Consider the following 23390-nt stretch of genomic DNA (forward strand, 5'->3'; position numbering starts at 1 on the left):
CCTAGTAGCAGCTCAGTGACATTGCGCAACACTGGGAAACCCCACACCAGAATATTGTCCTTGATTCAGCTCATGCCTCATTTGAGGATTTTATCGGCTTGAATAACAAACAAAAACACACACAGATGTTGCGATTCTGGAAATGTGCAGTTGAGGCAATCAGACAGAAAGAGGTGGGGGGTGCTACAGCTTATCAGATATTCACACACTATAAAAGGTGAAATGGAGAATTCCCTTGTCCATCTGAGGACACCATCTAAGCAGCTACTGAACCTCCACTGGATACCTCTCACAACAGCACCATGATTTGCTGGATCGTTGCTCTGGTGCTCCCCCTGGTGGTCAACTCTCTCCCTGTTGAGACAGAGTTTCCAGCCAACTGTGAGGACGTCTTCAACAGCGGCCACACCATCAGTGGTGTCTACACCATCTACCCCACCGGACCCAGCGCACCTGTGCAGGTGTACTGTGACATGGGCTGTGATGGGAAACATGACGAGGGCAGGTGGACGGTGTTCCAGAGGAGAATGGACGGCACTGTGAACTTCTACCGGCCCTGGAATCAGTACAGGAAGGGCTTTGGGGACAAGAATGGAGAGTACTGGCTGGGACTGGAGTGGCTTCACCAGCTGACCAGTAAGAAGAGTTACGAGCTGAGGGTGGACATGGAGGACTTTGAGGGGGGGCAGGTCCACGCCCAGTACTCCTCCTTCTCTGTGGCCTCTGAGACTGATGGCTACCAGCTGCAGGTGTCTGGATACAAAGACGGGGGAGCAGGGGACGCTCTCGTTCATCACAATGGAAAGAAGTTCTCCACCTTTGACAAGGATCAGGATTGGTCTTCCTCTGAGAACTGCGCTCTGTTGTACTTCGGGGCCTTCTGGTACAACAACTGCCACCACACCAACCCCAACGGGCTCTACATGTGGGGCACCCACAGTCGCTATGGCTACGGGGTCATCTGGAACCAGTGGAAAGGGTTTCATTACTCCCTGAAATCCATCACCATGAAGATCAGACCAGTGTCTTAGTGATGTTGATGATGATGATGATGACGATGATGATGATATGTGTATGTTGATGTGGTTTTCTTGTAGTTTGAGAAGAATAAGACACATGTCTATCTGTGTGTGTGTGTGTGTGTGTGTGTGTGTGTGTGTGTGTGTGTGTGTGTGTGTGCGTGTGTGTGTGTGTGTGTGTGTGTGTGTGTGTGTGTGTGTGTGTGTGTGTGTGTGTGTGTGTGTGTGTGTGTGTGTGTGTATTTTAAGATCAGGACTGAGGACACACACTATACAAGTTCTTACAGCACATTCCCCCATATAATACATACTTGTGTATGCTTTTGTAAGTTTGTCTGGGATGGCTGCCCCATTTTCTAGCCCAACTCTGTTCTCTGTTTAGTGTCCAATAAATGTACTTCCGCACGAAAAAACAAAAACAAAAAAAAAGTTCTGCAGTCAAGTGTGTGTGTGTGTGTGTGTGTGTGTGTGTTTGTGTACTGTACTGTACGTGTGTGTGTGTACTGTACGTGTGTGTGTGTGTGTGTGTGTGTGTGTGTGTGTGTGTGTGTGTGTGTGTGTGTGTGTGTGTGTGTGTGTGTGTAAAGTGTTGTTCAAATGTACATGTGTGCAATTTCTATGAAGTTAGGCTATATTTGGTGCAAATATCTCGAGCACATTTAATTGCAGAATTCGCATGCGCACACTAAAGTCACAAATGTGTAACCGCAAATTTGAAGGTGTACATATTTTTTTATACCTAAATACTGTTCACACACCACATCAATCTTCATGCGGCCCTAAACTAAACTAAAATAAACAAGTCTAAAGTAAACTATTTGGAAGTTGTGATTCTTAATAGTGGCACTAGAGGGGGCTAACTGTCTATTTCCTTCCCATTCACTTCTAGTTAGGCTGTCAGAGCCCTTATTCGACGGCATCCTCTGCTACAGCCCTTATGATCCTTGGCTTTGCCTTCATGCTGTAGGGTTGTTGGCTGATTGTCGCCTTCTGATTCCTTCCTCTGCCTCTTCTATAGACCAACTATTCAAGAACAGCTTAGCTGCGTGATGCTATCTGTATTCTAGGTAGGCCCACGCCGTGGCTAGTGGGGCACACATCGGACTCGGACAAACAATCGGCCGTCCTGCCTGACATCTGGAAGGCAAGGATCCGCTCCTGTCCTGCCACTTCCCAGCAATGATCAGCACTTGCCGGGGACGCAATGAAAGGTCTTCGTATATTTCTCATCTTGGTCAGTGTCAGAAATGTCATGCTGGGTAAGTGTCTATATTCACACCGTAGTTTATCTAACTTAGCACGGTTAAATAAAAAATAAGTTGGCCTAAATTTAAATAGTTGTTCCAAAGTAGCCTAGCCTGTTTCCCCCGGCAACATCGTGGGAAAACAGGCTAGGCTACTTTGGAACAACTTAACGTCAAATAGATCTAGATTTTAACGTTGATGAGTACATGCCCACTGATCTATAAAGTATTCTTTATAGATCAGTGGTAGGCCTACATGCCATAGTGATTTCACAAAAGGTAGGCTTAATGTTGTTTTCAGGCGCTGAGACGTTACACGCCTTATATACCATACACGTTATTTGTTTCTTTGTTGTTTTATTTCAATTTAGACATATTAGGCTATGAAATGTTAGAAGTTCGGACATAAACTCTCAGCGTTGCCACACGTAGCCAAGCCTACTTCCGAGACTGAGTGACCATGTCGGATAGTAGTTAAAATCTTTGGTAACACTTTACTTGACAGGTTCGTTCATAACACATTCATAACAGCTGTCATGAACTGCACATGAAGCATTCATGGCTGTTTCATGAAACATGACTCAACATTCATACCAACCCTTTCATGAATGTGGAAGACAAAACATCACAAACTTGTCAAAATGAAAGTCCAACTATCGCAAAGCAGCATTGTTGTCTTTTTTGTTTTAGCCAACCTGATCATGTCACATCTTAGTCAACGGGGAAGTCCAGAAGAATTTAGTTTTTTGTTTGTCTGTTTGTTTATTTTATGATAGTAACCTCAGAAGAATGCATAATTGTCTACACCAATGACTGTATAGATATAAAAAAAAAAACAGGAATGTCCAACCATTCAGAGGTCCACAGATGGTCAGTAGTTCACTTCTCAGTATGATGAATACTTCACAACTCCTATAGTAAAGTGAAATTTGAAGTAGACTTCATCAAATATTCATGAGATGTTTACAAACGCTGGAGAGGATTCATAATACCCTGTATATGGATTACTAGATTGTTGGACTTTTATTTTGACAAGTTTTCGTCGTTTTGTCTTCCACATTCATGAAAGTGTTGGTATGAATGTTGAGTCATGTTTCATGAATCAGTCATGAATGCTTCATGTGCAGTTCATCACAGCTGTTATGAATGTGTTATGAATGAACCCGTCAAGTAAAGTGTTAGGCCTACCAAATCTTTTCTAACCGGGACACGAATTGTCCCGGGGTTTGGTGAAAATGATCTCACTATAATTTCTAGTTTCACAAGAAATTGGTTTCTTCTGCTGCTATTCGGTTTTCTTTTTGGTTGTCTTGTGTTTATAAACAGTATACTGTGGAATAAATCCTGTGTAGCCCACCTTCACGGACAATAAAGGCATGCCTTTGTTGACTGGCCACAACTCCACGTTGTGGGGGAGGGATAGAGAGAGAGAGAGGGATGGAGAGAAGAGGGAGAAGGAGAGAGAGATATGGAGAGAGGGAAGGATAGAGAGAGAGAGAGAGAGAGAGGGAAGGAGAGAGAGAAAAGGAGCCTCTACAGCCCCTCTAGAAAACGGCTGGGCAAGAACATCAAAGACCTGACTGCAAGAGCATGTGTGTGCAGGTGTTGCAGATCTTATATTAATGTAGAAAGGGACAGCAGCAGGGATTGGAACATAATCTGAACATTTAGTGACCCTACCAAAGTAGTTGCTGTCGTAGTTAGCTCTGTGATCTTGGGAAACGGACCACTGAGCGAGCGGGAGTTAGGCTGGGTAAACTCTGCCTGACCTGCCGGCGATTTGGATTCCGCCCGCTTAGTATGGTCATAAGTGGGAGTATGAGTGCATCGGGGCAAATCTGGTGAAAGGAAACAGGACATGTTTGAACTATGTAGCCACCGCTCCCACTACACTCATCATGCAGTACATATACAGATAGATAGATAGATAGATAGATATACTTTATTGATTCCAAAGGGAAAATGCAAGGTCCCACCTGCTTAAGACACCATGTAAACAGGATGATAAAAGCAAATCAACAATCAACATGACTTAAGAACAGTAAAATATACTAAAGATGAAAATAAAGATGCACATGAATGATGGTATGTGATCCAGTATGAGGTGTTTGTCAAGATGGCAGTGCAAATAAGTCCAACAGTGCAAGGTTAAAGTCTGGTGACCAGCAATATATGGACACAAAATGTAAGCATATACTGTAGTAACTGTTCTAGTGTATAAATGACAAATAAGATCAAAGTAACATTGTAATATAAGAATTGTAGCAGCAGTGCAAGATAAGTTAGATAAGGGTACAGGCATCAGTCATTGGTCAAGTATGAAGTTAGAGATATATGGTCAAAATAAGAGAAAATAAACAGAGTAATATAAGAGTTATAGCAGCAGTGCAAGGATAAGTTTGATTGGATGAAGGTATCAGCCATTGGTCAAGTGTGAACTTAGACCACAGTCCAGTCAAGGGGATGGAGGGAGGGGTTGTGCATGTGGGCTAATGTAGCCAGTAAAGCCAGTAAACAGTGTTGACAGTACACAGTATTGTCTATCTATGTTTGGGGCACCAAGGGACAAAGGTGATGCCAAAATGTAGCCTATAAATAGCAGCCAGTAAACTTACTTCCATCCATGCAGCAGATCAATTAATTGGGGACACATCTTTAGTATGCACCAGAGGCTGGCAGGTTCCAGCTGGCTTGTCATCATTTGTCATCTCTTTTTTAACATATTATATAAAATAAACGTGTAACTGTGAAGGGATAGGGGGGGGAAATAGATCAAAATGTATTTAAAATGAATACAAATATCAAATACCCTAATTTAGTGTAAAAATGAACTTCAAAATACCATGCCATGTATCAAAATAAAATACACATTTATTGTTTTAGGAATCATAAAATCACATTGCAAACCTTCCATATCCGTCTACTTAATCTACTACAGGTGCCCGTTCAACACTATTGCTGTAGAAAATCTGTTATAATTATATATATATATATATATTTATATATATATGATATTATAATAAGTAAGTAGAATTTAAGCATAGCTGCCTGTGACATTTTTTACAGAAAAATGACACAGTCCTAACAGTTGTTTTTAGGTAAGGCTATTTGTTTAGCCTGATTAACTTCATGATAGGGAAGACAGTCACAGTGCAAACTTTGGTTTCATCACAACTAATGAGTGGAACACACATTAGCCCCGTTTATACTATGGGCCATTGGCCCAGGAACTTAAGCCCAGGAACTTAAGCCCAGGGCACAAGCACCAGGGCTAGAGTTCTCGGTGCGTTTATACTGGGTGGCTCTGGGGTGGGCCATGTAGCCAACTGTCAACCTTGGATCCATAGAAACGTGAACAACATTCTACAGGCAGCAGGCACGGGCAGTTAGTAAATAGAACGGTAGCCGTAGTAACCAGTTCGATGTGACGTGTAAGCACTGGGGCTTGGATCGTGGCCCTGACCGTTGAGGTGGGCTTGTTGTCAGGGCAATAGTTCCAGGTTAAGCCCCGTTTCAGCCCAGCCCCGTCTAGTATAAACTCCTACCTGGGCTGAGCTTAAGTTCCAGCACCGGGTTCAGCCCATAGTATAAACGGGGCTATTGTTTTGTAACGCAAGGACCTTGTAACGTTACATCAACGTTACATCATTTTGTAACGTAAGCACATATTTACAGTAGGCTTTGGGTGTTGGCATTTATGTAAAAAAACAACAACACAAAATATGATAGATGGATTACCAATGGTGATGCTCATGTCCTAGGTTACAGTATGTCAGTAAATGTTTTTTTGCAGTCACATTTGCTTAGAATAGAGGAGAGTCGAGAGGAAGGAATTTCATTTAACATACCGGTAGACCTCATTTACAGAGCGATCATACAAGACCGGAAGCAAACATTCCACATATCAGTGTTGCATTATTCCCATGCATATTGTTTTGCTATTGTTTTCAACGTACATCTGACGCATGCAGACATCTTCAGCCTTTTTATTTGCTTTACGTTGCGGCCATTGTAAACCAGATTTAGGCCCTTGGCCCTTAAAGCAACAATAAAGCGTTTTTCGTACCTAAAAATAATGTTTCCAAAATAATTTCAGCAGTTCATCAACTCGTAACAGGGTGAACAGCACTTCTGCGTTCACTTCGCGGCCCTCTATCAGCCATAACCGCGGGTAGCGTACCTGTAGCGTCGGGTAGCGTACCTGTAGTTTGATGAAATGAGACATAAGAAACCACACATTTGACTTGCTTCGATGTCACAATAGATCATACGGTCACAAAATCATGCAACATACTCTACATTGTTTGTGGACATCGTTATTTGCTTGATAAACAAATAGCTTGTATGCGACAGAGGAAAAGTGCTTTAGTGTTGCTTTAAGGGAAAAAAACGAAAACAGCCAACACAACAGCCAATAACTAGAGCAGCCATACCATGGTGGCATGAGCTACAGTGCCACACTATGGTGGCATGATATGATGCCACAACATGCCCCCAGAGTGTGGCATAGCTGCCTGGTTGCTTTAGCTGTTAGCTGCAGCAACTCAAGCTAAATCAGCCAGGCAAGCACCAACATATTTATTTTGTTCTGGTAGTATTCGGTGACCTCAAGAAACAGAGATCTATGTGGAAAAAATGTGATTCCCCTTTAACTGATCATATCACATCATTGTCAACCCTCTTTAGGTGCTACAAACTCAGTGTTTATATACTGCAGACACAAGTCATAGTCACATGGTATAGGCCTAGCCACGATAACCCTGATACCTTGTATGGTAAGTCAGCGAAAGTCATTTAAGCTTAAATGGCATGCCCATGTTACTGTGCAGGACCCGTTTCATATTGTCTACCTTTGCGTGTGTGTAGCTCAACAGCTGTGGCTCTGTTGCATGAGTGTGCTCACGTTGCCGGCATTAGTGCTGCTGCATGGCTACTGCCAGCATATCATTCTTCATTGAATTTAAACTACTTACTTCTTACCACTTTTTACCAAAAATAAGCTTCATGCTGAAACTCTATGACAGATGATCCTGCAGTCATGTCCCATGTAGGCACTGTGAATGTTGTAACCAGTTGAAATTGGGCGCTTCAATGAAAATCAACAGGTGTAGCCACCCTAATGCAACACAGAGAGTAATATTGAGTTGCCCTTAGACACTTGTAATATTTTTTATTAAACAACAGAAACTCAGGGTCCAGAGTATGTTTCAGTTAGTGGCCTCATATCTTGATCTGGTTGTGTCACAACAATATGGATGTGCTATTCATATTGTCTCTTTCACCATACTGTGCTCCGTAGTTATCCAAGGCCATCATGAGTTCCTGTTTCCAGAGGACTCAGCCATCGTGTCTCCATTCCAAAAATAGGACCCTAGTGGGATCCCCTTTGCAGTGTCTTTAAGTGATCAGGGATGGTGATCACGGCTAATTGTGTAACAACAATTAAAAACATTGGAAGTTAATCAAACGAGGTGATGGGGTTTCATTTGAAACATGGTTGAAGCCCACATGAAGCACTTTTTGGTTTTCACCAGAAAAAAGTACTATTTTGGCCCTGAAAAAAGCCTTGAAAGAAGCTCTTAGTTCTGCAAAGGGAGACACGCCCAAATGGGTAAATTTACCGGCTAAATTCGTTGGTGGAAACTGCCCTAATGGGAGTCACACTCATAGGCTAATAGCCTGTACAAATACAGTTGTCCATATGTGTGAACAAAGTGAATCATTGCAGTTGAAGGCTGATAATGGTCGGGTTTCCCAGATTCGTTAAGAAGCTCTTAAGTGCTAAGAACTTCTTAGGAGTGTTGTTAGAACGTTCTGATAGCGCTCCTAAGAAGTTCTTAGCACTTAAGAGCTTCTTAACGAGTCTGGGAAACCCGGCCATTGTCTGAGCTGTCTCAGTTTATGCCAGAAATTTTAAACAGAAAGTACTACATTATTATTACTATTATTATTATTATTATTGTAGTAAATTAAATAGCCTACTTAGTCTGAGATGGGACAACCACATACAGTAGCTAACTTTGTACACGCACCCATGGTCTAGGAAGTCTCATGTTAAGTCTCGATCCTGCTCATGAAAAGGCAGACTGACAGATTGAGGAGTTTTGTAAAATATGCACGCTAAAGCTGTAGGAGAAGCTCTGCAGTGAAATATGTAAGCATAAAACGAGCCTGATTGACACCCAACCTGATTGACACCCAACCATGTACAAACAAGCCACATAGTTACTTTCTATGGATGTGCTGAAGTGTATTGTCTAGACAGGTTTTCAGATGCCACACCCATGAATCATACATGGTGTAGTTTTCCCATTGGTAATAAGAAGTCGTAGTAGACCATTGTGTGTCCAAGAAGTAAAAGCTTATTTTGGCTACAGTCTCAACCCTCTCACAGCGTATGCTACATGTTAAAAGAGAGAGCTGAATAAATGTATCTGACCGTTCCTGTAGTCAGATTTACGGCAAGAGTAGACTGAAAGTCTGCTGGTAATTTTGCAAAGTCTTTAACCAAAAATTCCTATATAATCAGATTTGAATCAGATCATGAATATAATCAAATCTGTAAACGTGTCGAACAATCTCTCTGAATTACACCCAGTACCCATTAATGTGAACCCTCTTATATCACAGGCAAACTAATAGGATGCACTAAGCCTGGTTATGCCCTGTTGTTACCCACAAACAGTTCTTGTGAAAAAAGTTATGAGTATCCATCCTACGTAAAATAAAATTTCACTTCCATAAATATTTTCCACTTGTGTAAATATTGGCTTGTTAAAAGCAGTCGAACAGATGTGGGTTTGTGGAACTTGAAGGTCATCAACCAAGCAAATGTTGTGCAAAACTAAAATGATCTAATTGCAAAATGTCTCTATAAAGTCTGGAACCAATAAGAAGACATTCTGTGATGCAGCATAGTGTAGAAATCATTAAATGAGTAGTTGATTACGTAAGTAGGGATAACTGATGACCCATTTGATAATGCTAAGATGGTCATGTTTCACACTTTGACATATGTTCTTGTGTGTGATTATGTGCAAGTGTCTACGCCAAGGCTCAAGTCAGTGACTTCAGCTCTCAGAAAAGCTGTCTCTTTTTGTAGTGTTGCTGGCTTTACAACAGTTAGTTTTGCTCACTTTCAACCTAGTTCACACTTCACACACACACAGCATACATACATAATGCTGTCGAGGACACTAATTTAGGAATTTGCTTAGTAGAAGTAAAAGTTTGTGAACAGCATGAAATACTGAGAAATACTTCTTATGCCGAGTTTACAAGTTCACCATAAAACACTGCTGATCGACAGACTCACCCCATGCTAATGATTTCCAGTTACTGTAAGTCTGAAAGACGTCCCTCTTGAGAAATATCACAGATCGGATAGATTTCACAATTCTCTGTAGCCTGCTGTTGCAACATGCTATGTTCCACTTCCCTGTGAACTTCCTTCATGATTTAAGTGTTTGCAGAAGTATGCAACAGCCAAGTCAGATTTGGAAGTTTCAATCTCCTGTTCTTGTTTTGGTTGCATAGGTCAGCATATAAGCCAACTTCAACCACACTCCACACAGGAGTGTGTGATGATGATGCTTATGGTCCCATAATAATAATGATCGTTATTTATAGAGCGCTTTTCTAAATAAAGTTACAAAGTGCTCTACACATCTAAAAGAACAAACAGAACAAAATGTCTAAAAACAGTACAACCATATCAACATCGGCAAGAGTAATGAAAATGTATCTTTAGAAAAAACAACAAAAACAAAAAGGATAGCAACTAGACAGCATACAAGGCTAAACAAAATCAAAACAAGACAACAAAAATAAAAAATAAAAAGGCTTTGCGGTACAAGTGAGTCTTAAGAAGAGATTTAAAAGATGTCACAGTAGAATCAGCTACCCTTATTTGCTCAGGCAGTGCATTCCAAGTAAAAGCTTTGGGGCTAACAAGCAAGCCGGGACTCGTAGGAATAGGAATCAATCTTTACAGGCCTGTGCAGGTTGACCTGGAGAGACTTTAACCACAAGGCTGTCTTCACTATGGTTGGATCAACATCCTCTCCTCCTAAAGCTGTGGCCCAGACACGACAGTCTTCCTGGAATTAGTTGTTTATAGACGTTTGTGCTGCATTTATATAACCTCAGTCAGAGACACTCACTTTCAGATGAAAATGTTTTTGGCGGGTGCACTGATGGTATGCATGTGGCGTCGTTCACACATGTCATACGGGTATCTCTAGTTGGTTGAGGAACCGGACTCTGATATATGTTAGTTTCGTTCTGACTCAGTAAGAGGTGTCATTTGTGCTCCATCTGCAGTGATGGGGTTTTGTTTTTTTACTTCAGAGAGAGAGAGAGTGAAGTGAAAAATAGCCACCTAAGAACTGAGACTGAGCAGTGTGCAGGAGCCATGTCCTAATTATAACAGTTAACCTTGTTGTTGACACACCTGCAGTGACTTAGTATACAGGAATGATGGGCCGGACGCGACTGCGGTTAGTTAAGGCCGTCGCCCACCGGACACGTACCGTATGCGGCGTGCCGCGACAATAAAACAATTAGAACTCCATTGTTTTCAATGGAGCAAAGCCAAGTGTGTCTGGCAAAGCCCACTGGAAACGTCTGCCGTGCAGCAGCCGCACAGAGATAGAAGACTATTCTAAAGTCCTGCGCGTCAAGCCCAGACCGCCGAACACCGCTGAACAGCGTGTCCGGTGGGCGCCGGGCTTTTACTCTTACCGTAGTTGGTCTGCGTTCACATTACATGTTTGTCTGTGCACCCTGGTCCGTTTGCGTCATAAGCACCATGCACATAGACATATATACATGACCATGCATCTAGACACAAACCTCCAGAATATGGGGGTTCTGTTTGCAAATATCACTCGGCAACACAGCAGAAGGCGGTGCAGTGAAGAAGACAAAGGTAAAGATTCTTTAGATTCTTTAGAACATTTGCTTAGCGAACCTGCTCCAGCGTTCTAGCGAACCGGACCCCAGACCACCTCTTTCAGGCGGACCCGGGTCCGGTCTCCACCCGAGTTTGGTACAGTTGCGTTCGTTCACATTATCAAAAACAGCCGAACCATCGGACTAAACAAACCCGGGTCCGGTCCAGGGGACCTAGTGTGAATGCGCCCTAAGTGGCATGCAAAGCACGGAACCAATTCAGTTTGATGTGGTTCTTCCTGTCTGCTACACCGGACCTTGCCCTCGAGAAGGAAGTGAAATAGGCATCACATGCAAGGGGCAGAAAGCCTTCATCTCTATTGTATACTCTCCAAAATAAAGACAATGAACAATGCCAGTCTACGGCCTGGTCCACATCTCAGGAAAGCATGTAGGGTCATTCCGTGTCAAATCAGCTTAGGTTGTTGCTGCTCCATCTCAGATACTGTATTGTTCAAACCTTGTCTATATCAAGAATGGCTCCCAAAACCAAGGCCTGTAAAACCTTTCTGTTCAAATCCTATGTCTTCTTATTTTCAGCCCTTGAAATGACATCAGTTTTACAGCCTGGAAATCTCATGACCTTGGAAGCAAAGTTTGGGCAGTAATATAATGAAAAGTATTATTCATAGGCATCCCAAACTTTGTAGAGTGGAAGGAAAAACACACTGAACCATCACAAGTTTGTACGGCATTCGCATTGATTTTCTACAAGGCCCTAGATTTGGGAAAAGTGCAAAAAGAGTGACATTAAGGCCGGGTATGTAACAGTAACTTGTTATTGTACTAGGCTTATATTTTATTAATGTTGTACCAATATTAGCTCTCACATATAATGGGGTTGAAGATTTGAAGGATTAAGAGGTTAAGGTTGTGTTTCAATCATTTTCATTGGATCAAAATGGTATGTGGGGTGGCTAGTAGGCACTTCAAAATCTACGTGAAAGTAACTCACATATAATATCACCGGTTTTGCACTTTGTTCCATATCTAGGGCCTTATATAAAAATAATGTAATGAGGTTGTAATGAAATAATGTAGTCAGGAAATTACGGGTATGTTAAAGGTCTTACTAAATATCCGGTAGACAAACTTACAGCAAAATCAGTGCAGCGACTCTGGATTCTGTCTGATTTGGCACGGAATGACCCTGCATTGCCTGCAAGGAGCACATGTTGGATGTTTGGAGTTGCATGTTTTTACCTGATCAAAATCCTTCTAGTCTTTGATGCTTGCATTGCATTGAACTGTTGCAAATGTATTCGAGGCTGACTCAGTCCCGTCAGCCTTGAATACATTTGGGCCTACATTAGCAGTCCTGATTTGAGCTCAACAACCAATCATATTGCACACCCTTTTTCTGTGCTCATTGTTTAGCCATTATTGTTTATGTTTTTCCTTTTTCAGAGCATAGAACAGAGCTAATTGGAATGTTTTTGAGTGTGTACACAAAAAACACAGCTACAGTAAGTGGCTGAGGAGCAATTACCTGAATTTAGCAAAGAGTGTATTGGATTAGAATGACAGATTGCGCCGGCGACCCGGGTTCGATTCCCGCCCCGTGGTCCTTTCCGGATCCCACCCCGACTCTCTCTCCCACTCACTTCCTGTCATTCTCTCTACTGTCCTGTCCATTAAAGGCATAAAAAGCCCAAAAAAATAATCTTTAAAAAAAAAGAATGACAGATTGCAGCTGTCGCCTGTCGGTGTCAGCCTTTTTCCTCTTTTACATAGTTCGTTCATTGTGAGATGATAAAAGTTATTGCATGATTAGTTCAGCTAGCCAAAGAGAGACAGAAAAGAACGAGTGGCTGCATGTTTATAAGGTCAAATGCACTGTAGAAAGGAATGCACAGGGAGAGAGGAAATGTTTTATCAACGCTGATGTCAGATGTAGGAAGGAAGAGAGGTCATCAGATATAATATGCTGAGCCAACCATGAGAGGTGATCCTCAACAGCCTTGTGAATCAGAGGATAGTTGCCTTTGACCCAAGGGTTCATGTACGTTCAAGTACACAACGAGCTGTGTTTTGAAGAAAGTCTTGAGTCGTAAATAAAGCCGGTTCATGCTCGCTCATGCACTGGCACCTACTGTGCTAATACTAGTCTGCCCCTAGAATGTGTGTAAACATTGCCTCTTGTGGACATGTTGCGTTATTTCTCCAGGATGTGCGCAATCGATACACTAAACGGACACAGGATACGTCCGACAGCCATGATGCGTACTGTACACATAAAGTACTAGTGTCAATGTCCTACGACATTTGCTGTACAAAGTTATATGAGGAGGATACAGATACTGCAACCAACCATAATATCCGGGCTATTCACTATGTAGCTGTGTGGTCTACTGTTTCTGAACCCTCCCCAACAGTTATAGCCAGATTCAATGCTTTAATTGGAATGACTGTATTGAAGATAACGTTATTATGTGTTAATGTCTTTTGTTTGTTTTCTATTCTTGTTTTCTCTTTTGCTCTCCTATGCAGTTGCACCTCCTGAAAACTTGACCATCCTCTGTCATAATGGCATAAACATTGCCTACTGGAACCACTCTGGGTCTTCTACAGATGTTTTGTTCTCAGTGAAGGTCACCGGATACATGTAAGTAAATTGCATATCTTGATACAGGTCGAGCTACCGCCCCCCATTTGTAATGCCACTGTTCAAGGTTCAAAGAAAAAAGATCTAAAATCTCTTTGAAAATGTCATGTTTATAATGAACTTTAAGATTATTTTGTGGTTGGTGACTCGTACGTCCCCAATTCCCCATACAGAAACTTCAGGTTTCTGGCAAACAGTTGCCGCAGATTTGTTGCAAGGTCATATTTTCACATACAAATTAGGTTTCTGTTAAACTGTTGCAGTTAACTTTTGGCAAGGTTGCAGCAAATATGCAGCAATGTCATATGCAAATTAGGTTAATCTCCAGAAGTTGCCTGGAAGTTTGCCATTATTGGCTAAGTGTGATGGCAAATCACTGGCAAACACATTTGCCACAAGTGGCAAAGTTCAAAGTTCAAAACTCATATTTTCTAGAACTTTACCAGAGACGGTTTATAAAGCGAGACGATTCATATGAGGGTAAATTCCGGTAAATTCTGGTTTCATTGTGACGCAACTGCCACTCCCATTTAGGAGGCAAACGGAGGTATTTCTGTGGGAGAAATAAACCTGTTATCAACGGCACCTGCTTCTGCTGATTCTACACCGTTCTAAACAGATTATCTCGTCACTGATCACACCCCTTTAGGAGGCGGAAGTGGTGCCATTTCATTCCATTGAAAAAAACCCTTTATGATTCATCTTAGTAACTATACGATCTTTGACTTTACTGGAGGTTTGCCTCTAGCAGCCAACCTTGGCATTTGCTGCAAATCTGGCGCAAACTTTTGTAAGGGTGGCAACCTTGGCAGGAACAGCAAGGAGGTGGACAATCAAGGCTGCCCCTCAACCGCCCTGAACAATTGCACTACCCTATCCCATCCATAGTATTCTATTTATATTTAGAAAATGTACATTCTGTAATTACACATACAATTTCATATTCCACTTCTATTTATACTGTTCATACTGCACATACACTTATTTTTACTACTCTAATAACGTTACTATACTACACACATACAGTATTTATGTTCTTATTTATATTATACCATACCACTTTCTTAACTGTATGGTAGCGCCTACACTGCACTTCATGTCTTTACTATTTATACTGCACCTCCTGTCTATACTGTGGATATCACATTTCATTGTCTCTGTGCTTGTACTCTGCTCAATGACAAAACAGTTTAATCTAATCTAATCTAATCTCCAAAGAGTTAGAATTTGAAAACATACATTTAGCTATCCAAATGTAAGTGGCTACAACAGGCACAACAAACAGCTTTTCAAATAGTTAGAAAAAATCTCTTTAAGGTGTTTGCCTTTTTCCAAATTCTCACACAAAGTCTTAATTAAATTATCTGTGTTTCACACTAAATGGGAATCTTAAATGATTTTGTGATACCACATGATGCTGTTTTATCAACAGGGATGGTGAAACCATTTTTAACAGCACCACATCAGAACACCATATCAACATGTCAAATGACACAGTGCCTAGAGGGGATGACGCATACTTTTTTTCCTTGACTGCCTGGGAAGGACTCAACAGTTCGGCTGAAGTCTATAAAGACTTCAGCTATGCCAGTGATTATGATTATGCTGCTATTCACTGTAAGTACTTATCAATTCAGATAATCCACAACAGACTTAAATGAGTGACTATCATCTCTTTTGGGGGCTTCTTATTTCTGATTTCTAGTGAGTGGACAAGAAGAGAGTAGGAGAGGGCGATGGGAAATGGACTCAAGAACAGGCACTCCCTGTTTCCCTGAGCCACTCCAATAGTTACTGTAGTACATTTCCAGAACAAGGGCTGCATACCACTGTGCAGCAGAGGCCATTGTCCAGGAACCTTAACTCACACGCTCAGTTGTTTGCTGAAACTTGCCCGTTACAACACCTTCTAAGCACACACCCCAAGCCTAAGCTGATTCCACTGGATGCCTGGAAAAGCGTCTAGTATCCCTAAATCCTAGCCAGCTTGATCCAGCTGCAACAGCTGGGAAAACGGCCCCGACACCATGGGCACTATACAGTAATAGTCAGCTAAACAATGACAAGGTTAACTGTCTGATGTCATATATTATTGGTTATAGAAATCATGGAAGGACCTTCCACCAATACAGTCAATTGCCTGTCTTATAAGGGCTCTGGTTGGCATGACATGACATGTCAGTCGCCTGTTGAGGGGACAAACTCCAATTTCTAATTGCATGTGTTCAGTGTAGGAAATTGGAGGCTCCTGGACTGAAAGATAGAGCACAGCAGCTCTAGCATCAGATCGTGCGCACCTTCTCATTAGAATGGGTCATCTGCACATCTGCTTCACTGTACTGATCGGTTGTACATTGGCTTAGTCAGGCTGTGTCACTGTTGAAGTATTGTGAATTAAGCTTGTGTGGTCAACAGCAGCTCTCTTGGGTCTTAGCGTGTCTTCTTGGATCACGTTTCCTCCAGAGTGCTAATTGGTCTTTAATTGAACGGCTAGTGTGGTCTCAACCACAACATTACCACTGCCAGCAAATTGATTGGCTTCAATCTGAGCAGCCTGGAGGACATCCACAGATCTAGATCCCTTGACAAAGCAGAGAAAATCATATTATACAGAAGATATCTCATCTTAAATGCTTTTGAGCTGCTGCCATCAGGCCATTTATACCCCAAGTGATTATTTCTTTAAATGAATTCCTGCAAGATAATATTAGGTCATGACCCCTTCTGTGTCTCCGTTCAGCGAGTCCGGACAGTGATGTTTTTATAGTCATCTTTTTTTTTTCTTTCTTTCTTTCTTTGTATCTGTATTGCCTTTGTTTGTATCTCTAATTCTACTGTAACTCAAGGGCCTCTGTAACACTAGGGTACTGAGGACTGACACTACATTGGTGTTCTCACTGAAAAAAATGGTTACGTACGGGGTCAATGAAGTACTTAACTAAACTACTTAATTGTCTGGTATATGTTTATGTTTGCTTAACAGAGGCTGTTATTCAAAGCTATTAATAGTATAATGTTGTATTTGTCAGAATACTGCGAGCACCATTTTCTGATTCAATGTATCTGGCATGTGTGCATTACTGATTCAAGGACTCAAATGCAAATGGGGAGGATTGTACATCAGTGCTTAGAATTAGGTGTAGAGATAGAGAGGTGAACTTGTATGTATTTGAGAGGTAAAAAGAGGCCGTTCAAAACTAGGAATACAATAAAAGTAGCAAGAGCTTTAGTGGTACTTGAAGTGTGTGTTGTTGCCAGCTGTAATGCAGATTGCAATGGTAAAGTTTTGCTTGTAGTCTTGTTTGGTCTTGGGTGATGGGACCAGTTGACTTTGACTGTCTATGGAGTCAGTCCTCGTGTTATGTAGTTCATTCTGCAGACTGTTCTAGAGTGGATTTGGAAGTATTGTGTTTGCATCTCAGGGCCTTTGCTGATACCTCAGTGCAATGATGCAATGGACAATCATGTGGCTTTAAACTGATTGACAAGGACTGCTTCTCCCTTGCTGCAGGTTTTATGGCCTTACCCAGTCTGAACTTGATGATTGAAACCGATGGGATTAAATTCAGTTTTGCCCATCCACAATACAAGCAGAATGCCATCTACTACACTGTCAACACCACTCATGATAAGGTAAAGGGAATCTCCACTTTGCATGATGACTAACAACGCCCCTGAGCAGTTATAAAATCACTGGAACCTATGGCCTCTCGGGGCTGATTGGCTAAGTATCGATGAGCACGTTTTATTATAGATATTTTTTTCAATATATTTCATTTGACACATATTATATCAATGCAAAATTGTCTCTCCGTAGTGAGATTCTAAGTCTTGTTGATATTTTGTGCTTTATAGCTCTCATCTTCATTATCTTCATTATTTATTCATAGGGAATGCACACTTTAATCAATATTGTAAATGCTGCAATATGGCTAATAATCGTGCCTGCTTTATAACTCATAATTGCTATAGTGTGATGAAACGTGTGTCTTCATGCCGGCGATGCGCCCTTTCCAAAGTCCTTTTAGGTAATAAGGATCCCCACCCAGTGGCTACAGTATATCATTGGGCATTTATCAGGCATTGATTTTGGGCAGAGCTGCACGTGCTTACGACTTCACCAACCTCGCTCTAGCTATGAGATCACAGCACGTGAATGGCACGATGTATTCACAACATACCGTATGATTGGAACAGTGTCAAGTCAAGTGGCATGTCAAGTTTTGCCGGCAGAAGGGGCGGAATATGTGTAGACGACCGCCATCTTTGCATTCAGACTAACACACCATACATTTCTATGGGAGATTCTTTGAGTGCTGTGTCTCCTTGTCAGAAAGCAGAGGTGGAAAAGTCCAGCTTCAGAAAGTAAAAGTCCTACCACATACTGTACATATCTGTGCCAACCACTCACTTACAGTAAACCAGCTGATTCTGATTTAGCACAACTCTTCAGCCAGGTAGACCAGCTAATCGGTGAGATCACCTGTATTAAGTGCACAGGTAGAACCAATGCATGATTGGACTTCTACTTTCTGAAGCTGGAGTCAGAGACGGTTTATAAAGCGAGACGATTCATATGAGGGTAAATTCTGGTTTCATTGTGACGCAACTGCCACTCCCATGTTGGAGGCAAACGGAGGTATTTCTATGGGAGAAATAAACCTGTTATCAACGGCACCTGCTTCTGCTGATTCTACACCGTTCTAAACCGATTATCTCGTCAGTCGTCACTGATCACGCTCCTTTAGGAGGCGGACGTGGTGCCATTTCATTCCATTGAAAAACCCCTTTATGATTCATCTTAGTAACTATACGATCTTTGCTGGAGTTTTCCACCTCTGTTAGAAAGTCTCTGCCCTTACTCATGTCCTCATGTTAAATGTTGTGCTCCACAGCACGAGCTAGAGTGCTCCCTGGTGGATGAAGTGTGTCATGGCCAAATCCAGCTGAGTGTTGACTCTATAGAGCAATGCACCACTCTGGAGGTAGAGGGAGCCAGTGGCGGCATTCGCTATAAAACGTCCAAGGAAGTATGCATCCAGGTTCCTGAGAATGGTAAATTATTTGATTATAAATGCATAGGTTTTTTGGGTTTTTTTTTACCCTCTCTGAATGTTCGAATAGGTAGGCAAAATGTTTTACAATTGTTCTAAAGCAACATTTTTCTATTCAAACATTTAGAAATATTGTCTGATAAGTTGTTTGTTTGGATTAAAACAATATCATGTGGTATTTTATGTTTTATGATATATATTTTATAGGTAATGATATTTTAACAAACATTCTCCAATTCATTTTGATATTATATGGATCGAGACAGTTTGGTTCTCATAACCACGATAAAAAGAGAAAAGTTCTGTAGCCCCACACCCCTAATATATTGCAAAAATACATCAGTGCCGAATGTGCTGTTGGTATTAGCAAAACTTCTTACTAACTTAGACCGTACCTGTGCGCAACCTTTTTACAAAGGATGCTCTTGGCTTAAAGGGACACTTCACCGATTAGGATTAAGCTTTGTATCTTTAGAAAACCAGTCATGTTTTTGAATGGTCATGCATCATTCCCTCAGTTTGCCTTGAGATGGGAGAAATACGGATTTCAATGTTGGACTTCCGGCTTTCAATGATGTAAAAGTCATCATTTTACATCATTGAAAGCAGGAAGTCCTATTCATGGGTTTCATTGAAATCTGTATTTCTCCCATCTCAAGGCAAACTGATCGAGGGAATGATGCATGACCATTCAAAAACATGACTGGTTTTCTAAAGATACAAAGCTTAATGCTAATCAGTGAAGTGTCCCTTTAAGATCTTAAGATGTAAAGTATATAAATGGTATGGATAATCGTACACTGATCTTTTCTGTACAGTCTTCCATTAAGCATGGTCCTGTAGTTCAAATCAGAAACATTATTGTGGTGCTCCTGCCGACATATTAAACACTGTTTGTCTGATACACAGGTCCTTGGCCCATCTTTCTGTCTGTGGTGATCTGTGTGATAGTCCTTGTCACACTTGTGGGTATGCTCCTCGGTGCACAGAAAATGATTAAGACCGTGATTGAACGCTCCAGCCACTATGTGCCGGTAAGTCAGAAACTCACTCTTCTGAAGAAATGTTGATTTTGCCAGTGTGTTTACATGGACTTGAGTACTCTGCCTGTAGTAAAGGTTTTCAGAGGTATCCCATGTTTGGCCTTCGTAAACATACAGTATCTCGATTTCAGAAACCTAGATAAGCCCATATCCTGGTTTTGAACAACCTGGTTATGTCAGCTAGAGTACACACATAGGCATGTATACACACACATGTACTGTATACTAATGGTTTGAAAATATATCTGAGTGCATGGAATGGAAAATGGAATTACTCGTTTTTGACAATTGTTTCCATATAGAGTATGGGTGTCTTAACCAGATGATTGCAATCTATACATTAAAAGTCAGCAAAAATGTAACGATGTATTCCAAGATAATCACTTTCGCCAATAAATATATTCCCTCCATATGAATGGTTGCCATGCAACAACGAGACGCAGCCACTCTAACTTTTGTGCTAGTTGTGGTAGTGCATTACTATAGAACGAAATGCGGTCAAAGTATGTGTTTATTGTGAAATTTACATGGGCATCAAACGCGAATCATAATCAAGGACCGGAACTATCCGTTTTAGAAACAGTATTTGCTTCTCATCTCAGAAGCAGTGGTTACCTCCTTCTGTTGCCTGCCATGCTGACATTATCGTTATCTTTCCTTTCTCTCCTTTTTCATACATTGTACAGGTGTCTTTAAGACCCAGGCGAACACCAGGTGCCCCATGCATTCTGCAGCCGGAGGTTACCGTTTCTAGTTGCGCCCAGGCAGGGAGCACTCCTCTGCTTCAGTTGCCCGAGGACTCCCCCGTAGAGACCTCAACTGTCATCCCACTTGACGGCTGCCCCGAGGAGACCCACTTCCGCCTCCCTTCTCCTGCCCGGTCCAGCGACGATCAGCCCGGGGACAGTTACGAGGCTCGCCTCAAGGACGACCTTGAGCCTGAGCCACGACCGCAGCATGAGCGCGATGATGGCAGCGACGATGACGGCTACATGCAGAGAGCGAGAATTTCCGATACCTCAGAGAGCTCTCATAGCTCCGTCTTCGAGATCGAGTTCGAGATCGCCCCGGAAGACCTGGTCAGTGGTTATGGACCTCGCTAGCTCCAGAGCCGAGCCTTGGTGACCTCCTCCCTCTGATAAACCCTCATATACAGTAGGGTGCCTCTCATTTGGGCTTTTATACGTCCCCCCCTCGCTCCTCGGGCCTCGATCCTCACTGATCTACATAAAGAATGATGGGGGCGAAAACAATGGGACAGTCTATCCAGTGTTAGTTATAGATCAGTGGGAACGCCCCTCGAGGATCGAGGAGAGTGTCAAGGACCCAGGGTACCCAGCCCCCTACCCCCACACATCATCACCTTCCGACCTCCCAGTGGGGTGTCCTTCATTCCCAGGCTCACGGGCTACTGCACATACATGTACGTGGCGTCAGTCTCCATCTCTACTCCTCTTACTTGAGACTTCTGGCTGCACATCATAACCTGCCAACATCACCTGCTGGAGCTTGGCTTTCCTGCAGCTTACCATTATTACAAAAGACTGTGGGATCCCAAAGGGAATGTGAAAATGCATACAGTACATACAGTATACCCTCGTATGATATGTGTGTTTTCTGTGCAGTTAATAACCACTCTGTCTTACAGACACATTTACATTTTCCTGCACGGCCAGTGCAGATTCATGTTGTTTATATGAGAGATGTGTACAGATACTGTATGTGACTGTGTGTGTGTGTGTGTGTGTGTGTGTGTGTGTGTGTGTGTGTGTGTGTGCGCGTGTGTGTGTGTGTGTGTGTGAGAGAGAGAGAGAGAGAGAGAGAGAGAGATAAGAGAGAGAGAGTTATGTTGCTGATTGATTGAATAGTTTGTCTGAATGTCTGCAAGTGTTTTGAATATACTGTAATTTCGCAGCGAAATTTGTTCAGCTATGGGATTCATACACTGCCCTGTGGTTTATACACAATGTGGCTAATACACATGAAATTACTGTAGTGATGGACATTTTGTTACTTTTTTTATAAGCATTGCTGCTGAACTACAGCTGGCTTTGTTCTTGCCCGGCTTTTTTTATATAGATTATTTCATTGTGCTTTTTTATATTTTGGCTTTATTTTGTACATGACGATTTGTAAATAAAAGAGACTTTATAGCCATATATGGAAGTTCCTCACAAATGCAGTTCACACCTCATGGTTTACCGGAAACCTGTACTGGATGGGAATGGGGACTGTGCCTGCTTCCTCATGCCGTTTATGGCACCTACAGTAATTGCATAAGCATTTGTTCCTGTGAGGCCTCTCGTCTCCGTCAATGAAATACAACCTATTGACAAAGGGAAGTTAATACATCTCCAAAGAATTCATCTGATACCACTGCAAATGTCAGCAATTGCACACACCTACACACAATCACACACACACACACACACACGCACACACACACACACACACACACACACATACACACACTTCCTTCCACCATTCTCAAACCCTGATGCAATCATTTTTACAGTTTTTTTAGTGTTCCATAAAATTAACGATAGCATGACTTTCTGACTGGTTTTACAGTCGAACGATTCAAGTGGCTGGTGTTGAGTGGAAAGTAATCTGAACTATTACCAGGAAGGACTGGTAACATTTAGAGTAGTTAAATGTGATATTTCATTTGGTAGGTCATGAGATTATCCTACAAAGTGCCCAGAAAGGACTGATTCAGACAGCTGTGAAAATGCATTACTACATGGGGCTGTCAAAATGAGATCAGAGATTCTCAAATATTCAAAAAAGCAGCCTCGGGTTTTTCAACACTGACCCAACAGTGTTGACCCAACATTCTTGAGACAACTCAAATGCATCACAGCTTATTTTTGTGTAGTGTGTTAAACCCCTCGTTGCAAAGCAATAGGCTACTGTATCTCAAATATGAAAATAGAGGCTCACTCCATCATGCATATGATCTAGGCTTGTAGTAAGTGTTTCCCTCAGAAAGATGTGGATCCACGTACTGACAAAAGTATTGTTTTTAAGTGTTTTGAAGTTTTTTTTAGAAAACAAACAAACCGAGGATCATTTCCGTATAGCTCAGCACAACTGAATCAATTGATTTCAACACAAAATATCGCCAAAATGATGCAGGAAGGGAATACTATCAAACTGGTTTCTTTCTTCTCTCAACAAAAACATTTTTTAAAAAAATACTAAAAAAATGTGTGTATTTTGCTTAAAAAGCAACATTTCTGGAGTGATAATACTTTTGTCAGCAGCTATACAGTAGATCTCACTGTTCACTGTTCTGTTTACGGTCAATAAAAAAATGGGGACAAGACTTTAGACTCACCAACATCATATACTGTACCCCTTATATGGATAGTCACAGCATCATTCCACTGGCAGGGCCTTGCAGAGAAGCTAATTAAGTCACATGGTATGAACTGTATGTTTGGAGTAGAGGATTTGAGCTTGTTCTCTCA

The 23390-nt window shown here is 41.8% G+C and overlaps 2 protein-coding genes across 2 annotated transcripts; both read left to right on the top strand.

Moving 5' to 3' along the window:
* Positions 1-230: 230 nt before the first annotated feature.
* On the top strand, positions 231-1836 carry LOC134063531 (microfibril-associated glycoprotein 4-like). Its single transcript, XM_062519078.1, has one exon. It carries the CDS (start codon positions 303-305, stop codon positions 1029-1031), a length of 729 nt encoding a protein of 242 aa, XP_062375062.1. The 5' UTR covers positions 231-302; the 3' UTR covers positions 1032-1836.
* A 112-nt stretch (positions 1837-1948) lies between these two features.
* Positions 1949-22076, top strand: LOC134063529 (uncharacterized). The gene is made up of 7 exons (XM_062519073.1): positions 1949-2278; positions 13706-13820; positions 15253-15437; positions 17332-17453; positions 18716-18875; positions 19784-19908; positions 20604-22076. Exons 1-7 carry the CDS (start codon positions 2224-2226, stop codon positions 21018-21020), a joined length of 1179 nt encoding a protein of 392 aa, XP_062375057.1. The 5' UTR covers positions 1949-2223; the 3' UTR covers positions 21021-22076.
* Positions 22077-23390: the final 1314 nt, after the last annotated feature.

This window comes from Sardina pilchardus, chromosome 18, assembly GCF_963854185.1.
Source record: "Sardina pilchardus chromosome 18, fSarPil1.1, whole genome shotgun sequence".
Taxonomy (NCBI): domain Eukaryota; kingdom Metazoa; phylum Chordata; class Actinopteri; order Clupeiformes; family Clupeidae; genus Sardina; species Sardina pilchardus.

Bases quoted from the DNA above. Each gene is read 5' to 3' on its own strand.
- LOC134063529 (XM_062519073.1), top strand. From the start codon at position 2,224: ATGAAAGGTCTTCGTATATTTCTCATCTTGGTCAGTGTCAGAAATGTC. The intron at 2,279-13,705 runs GTAAGTGTCTAT...TCTCCTATGCAG, and splicing joins TGTCAGAAATGTCATGCTGG to TTGCACCTCCTGAAAACTTG. The intron at 17,454-18,715 runs GTAAAGGGAATC...TGTGCTCCACAG, and splicing joins TCAACACCACTCATGATAAG to CACGAGCTAGAGTGCTCCCT.
- LOC134063531 (XM_062519078.1), top strand. From the start codon at position 303: ATGATTTGCTGGATCGTTGCTCTGGTGCTCCCCCTGGTGGTCAACTCT.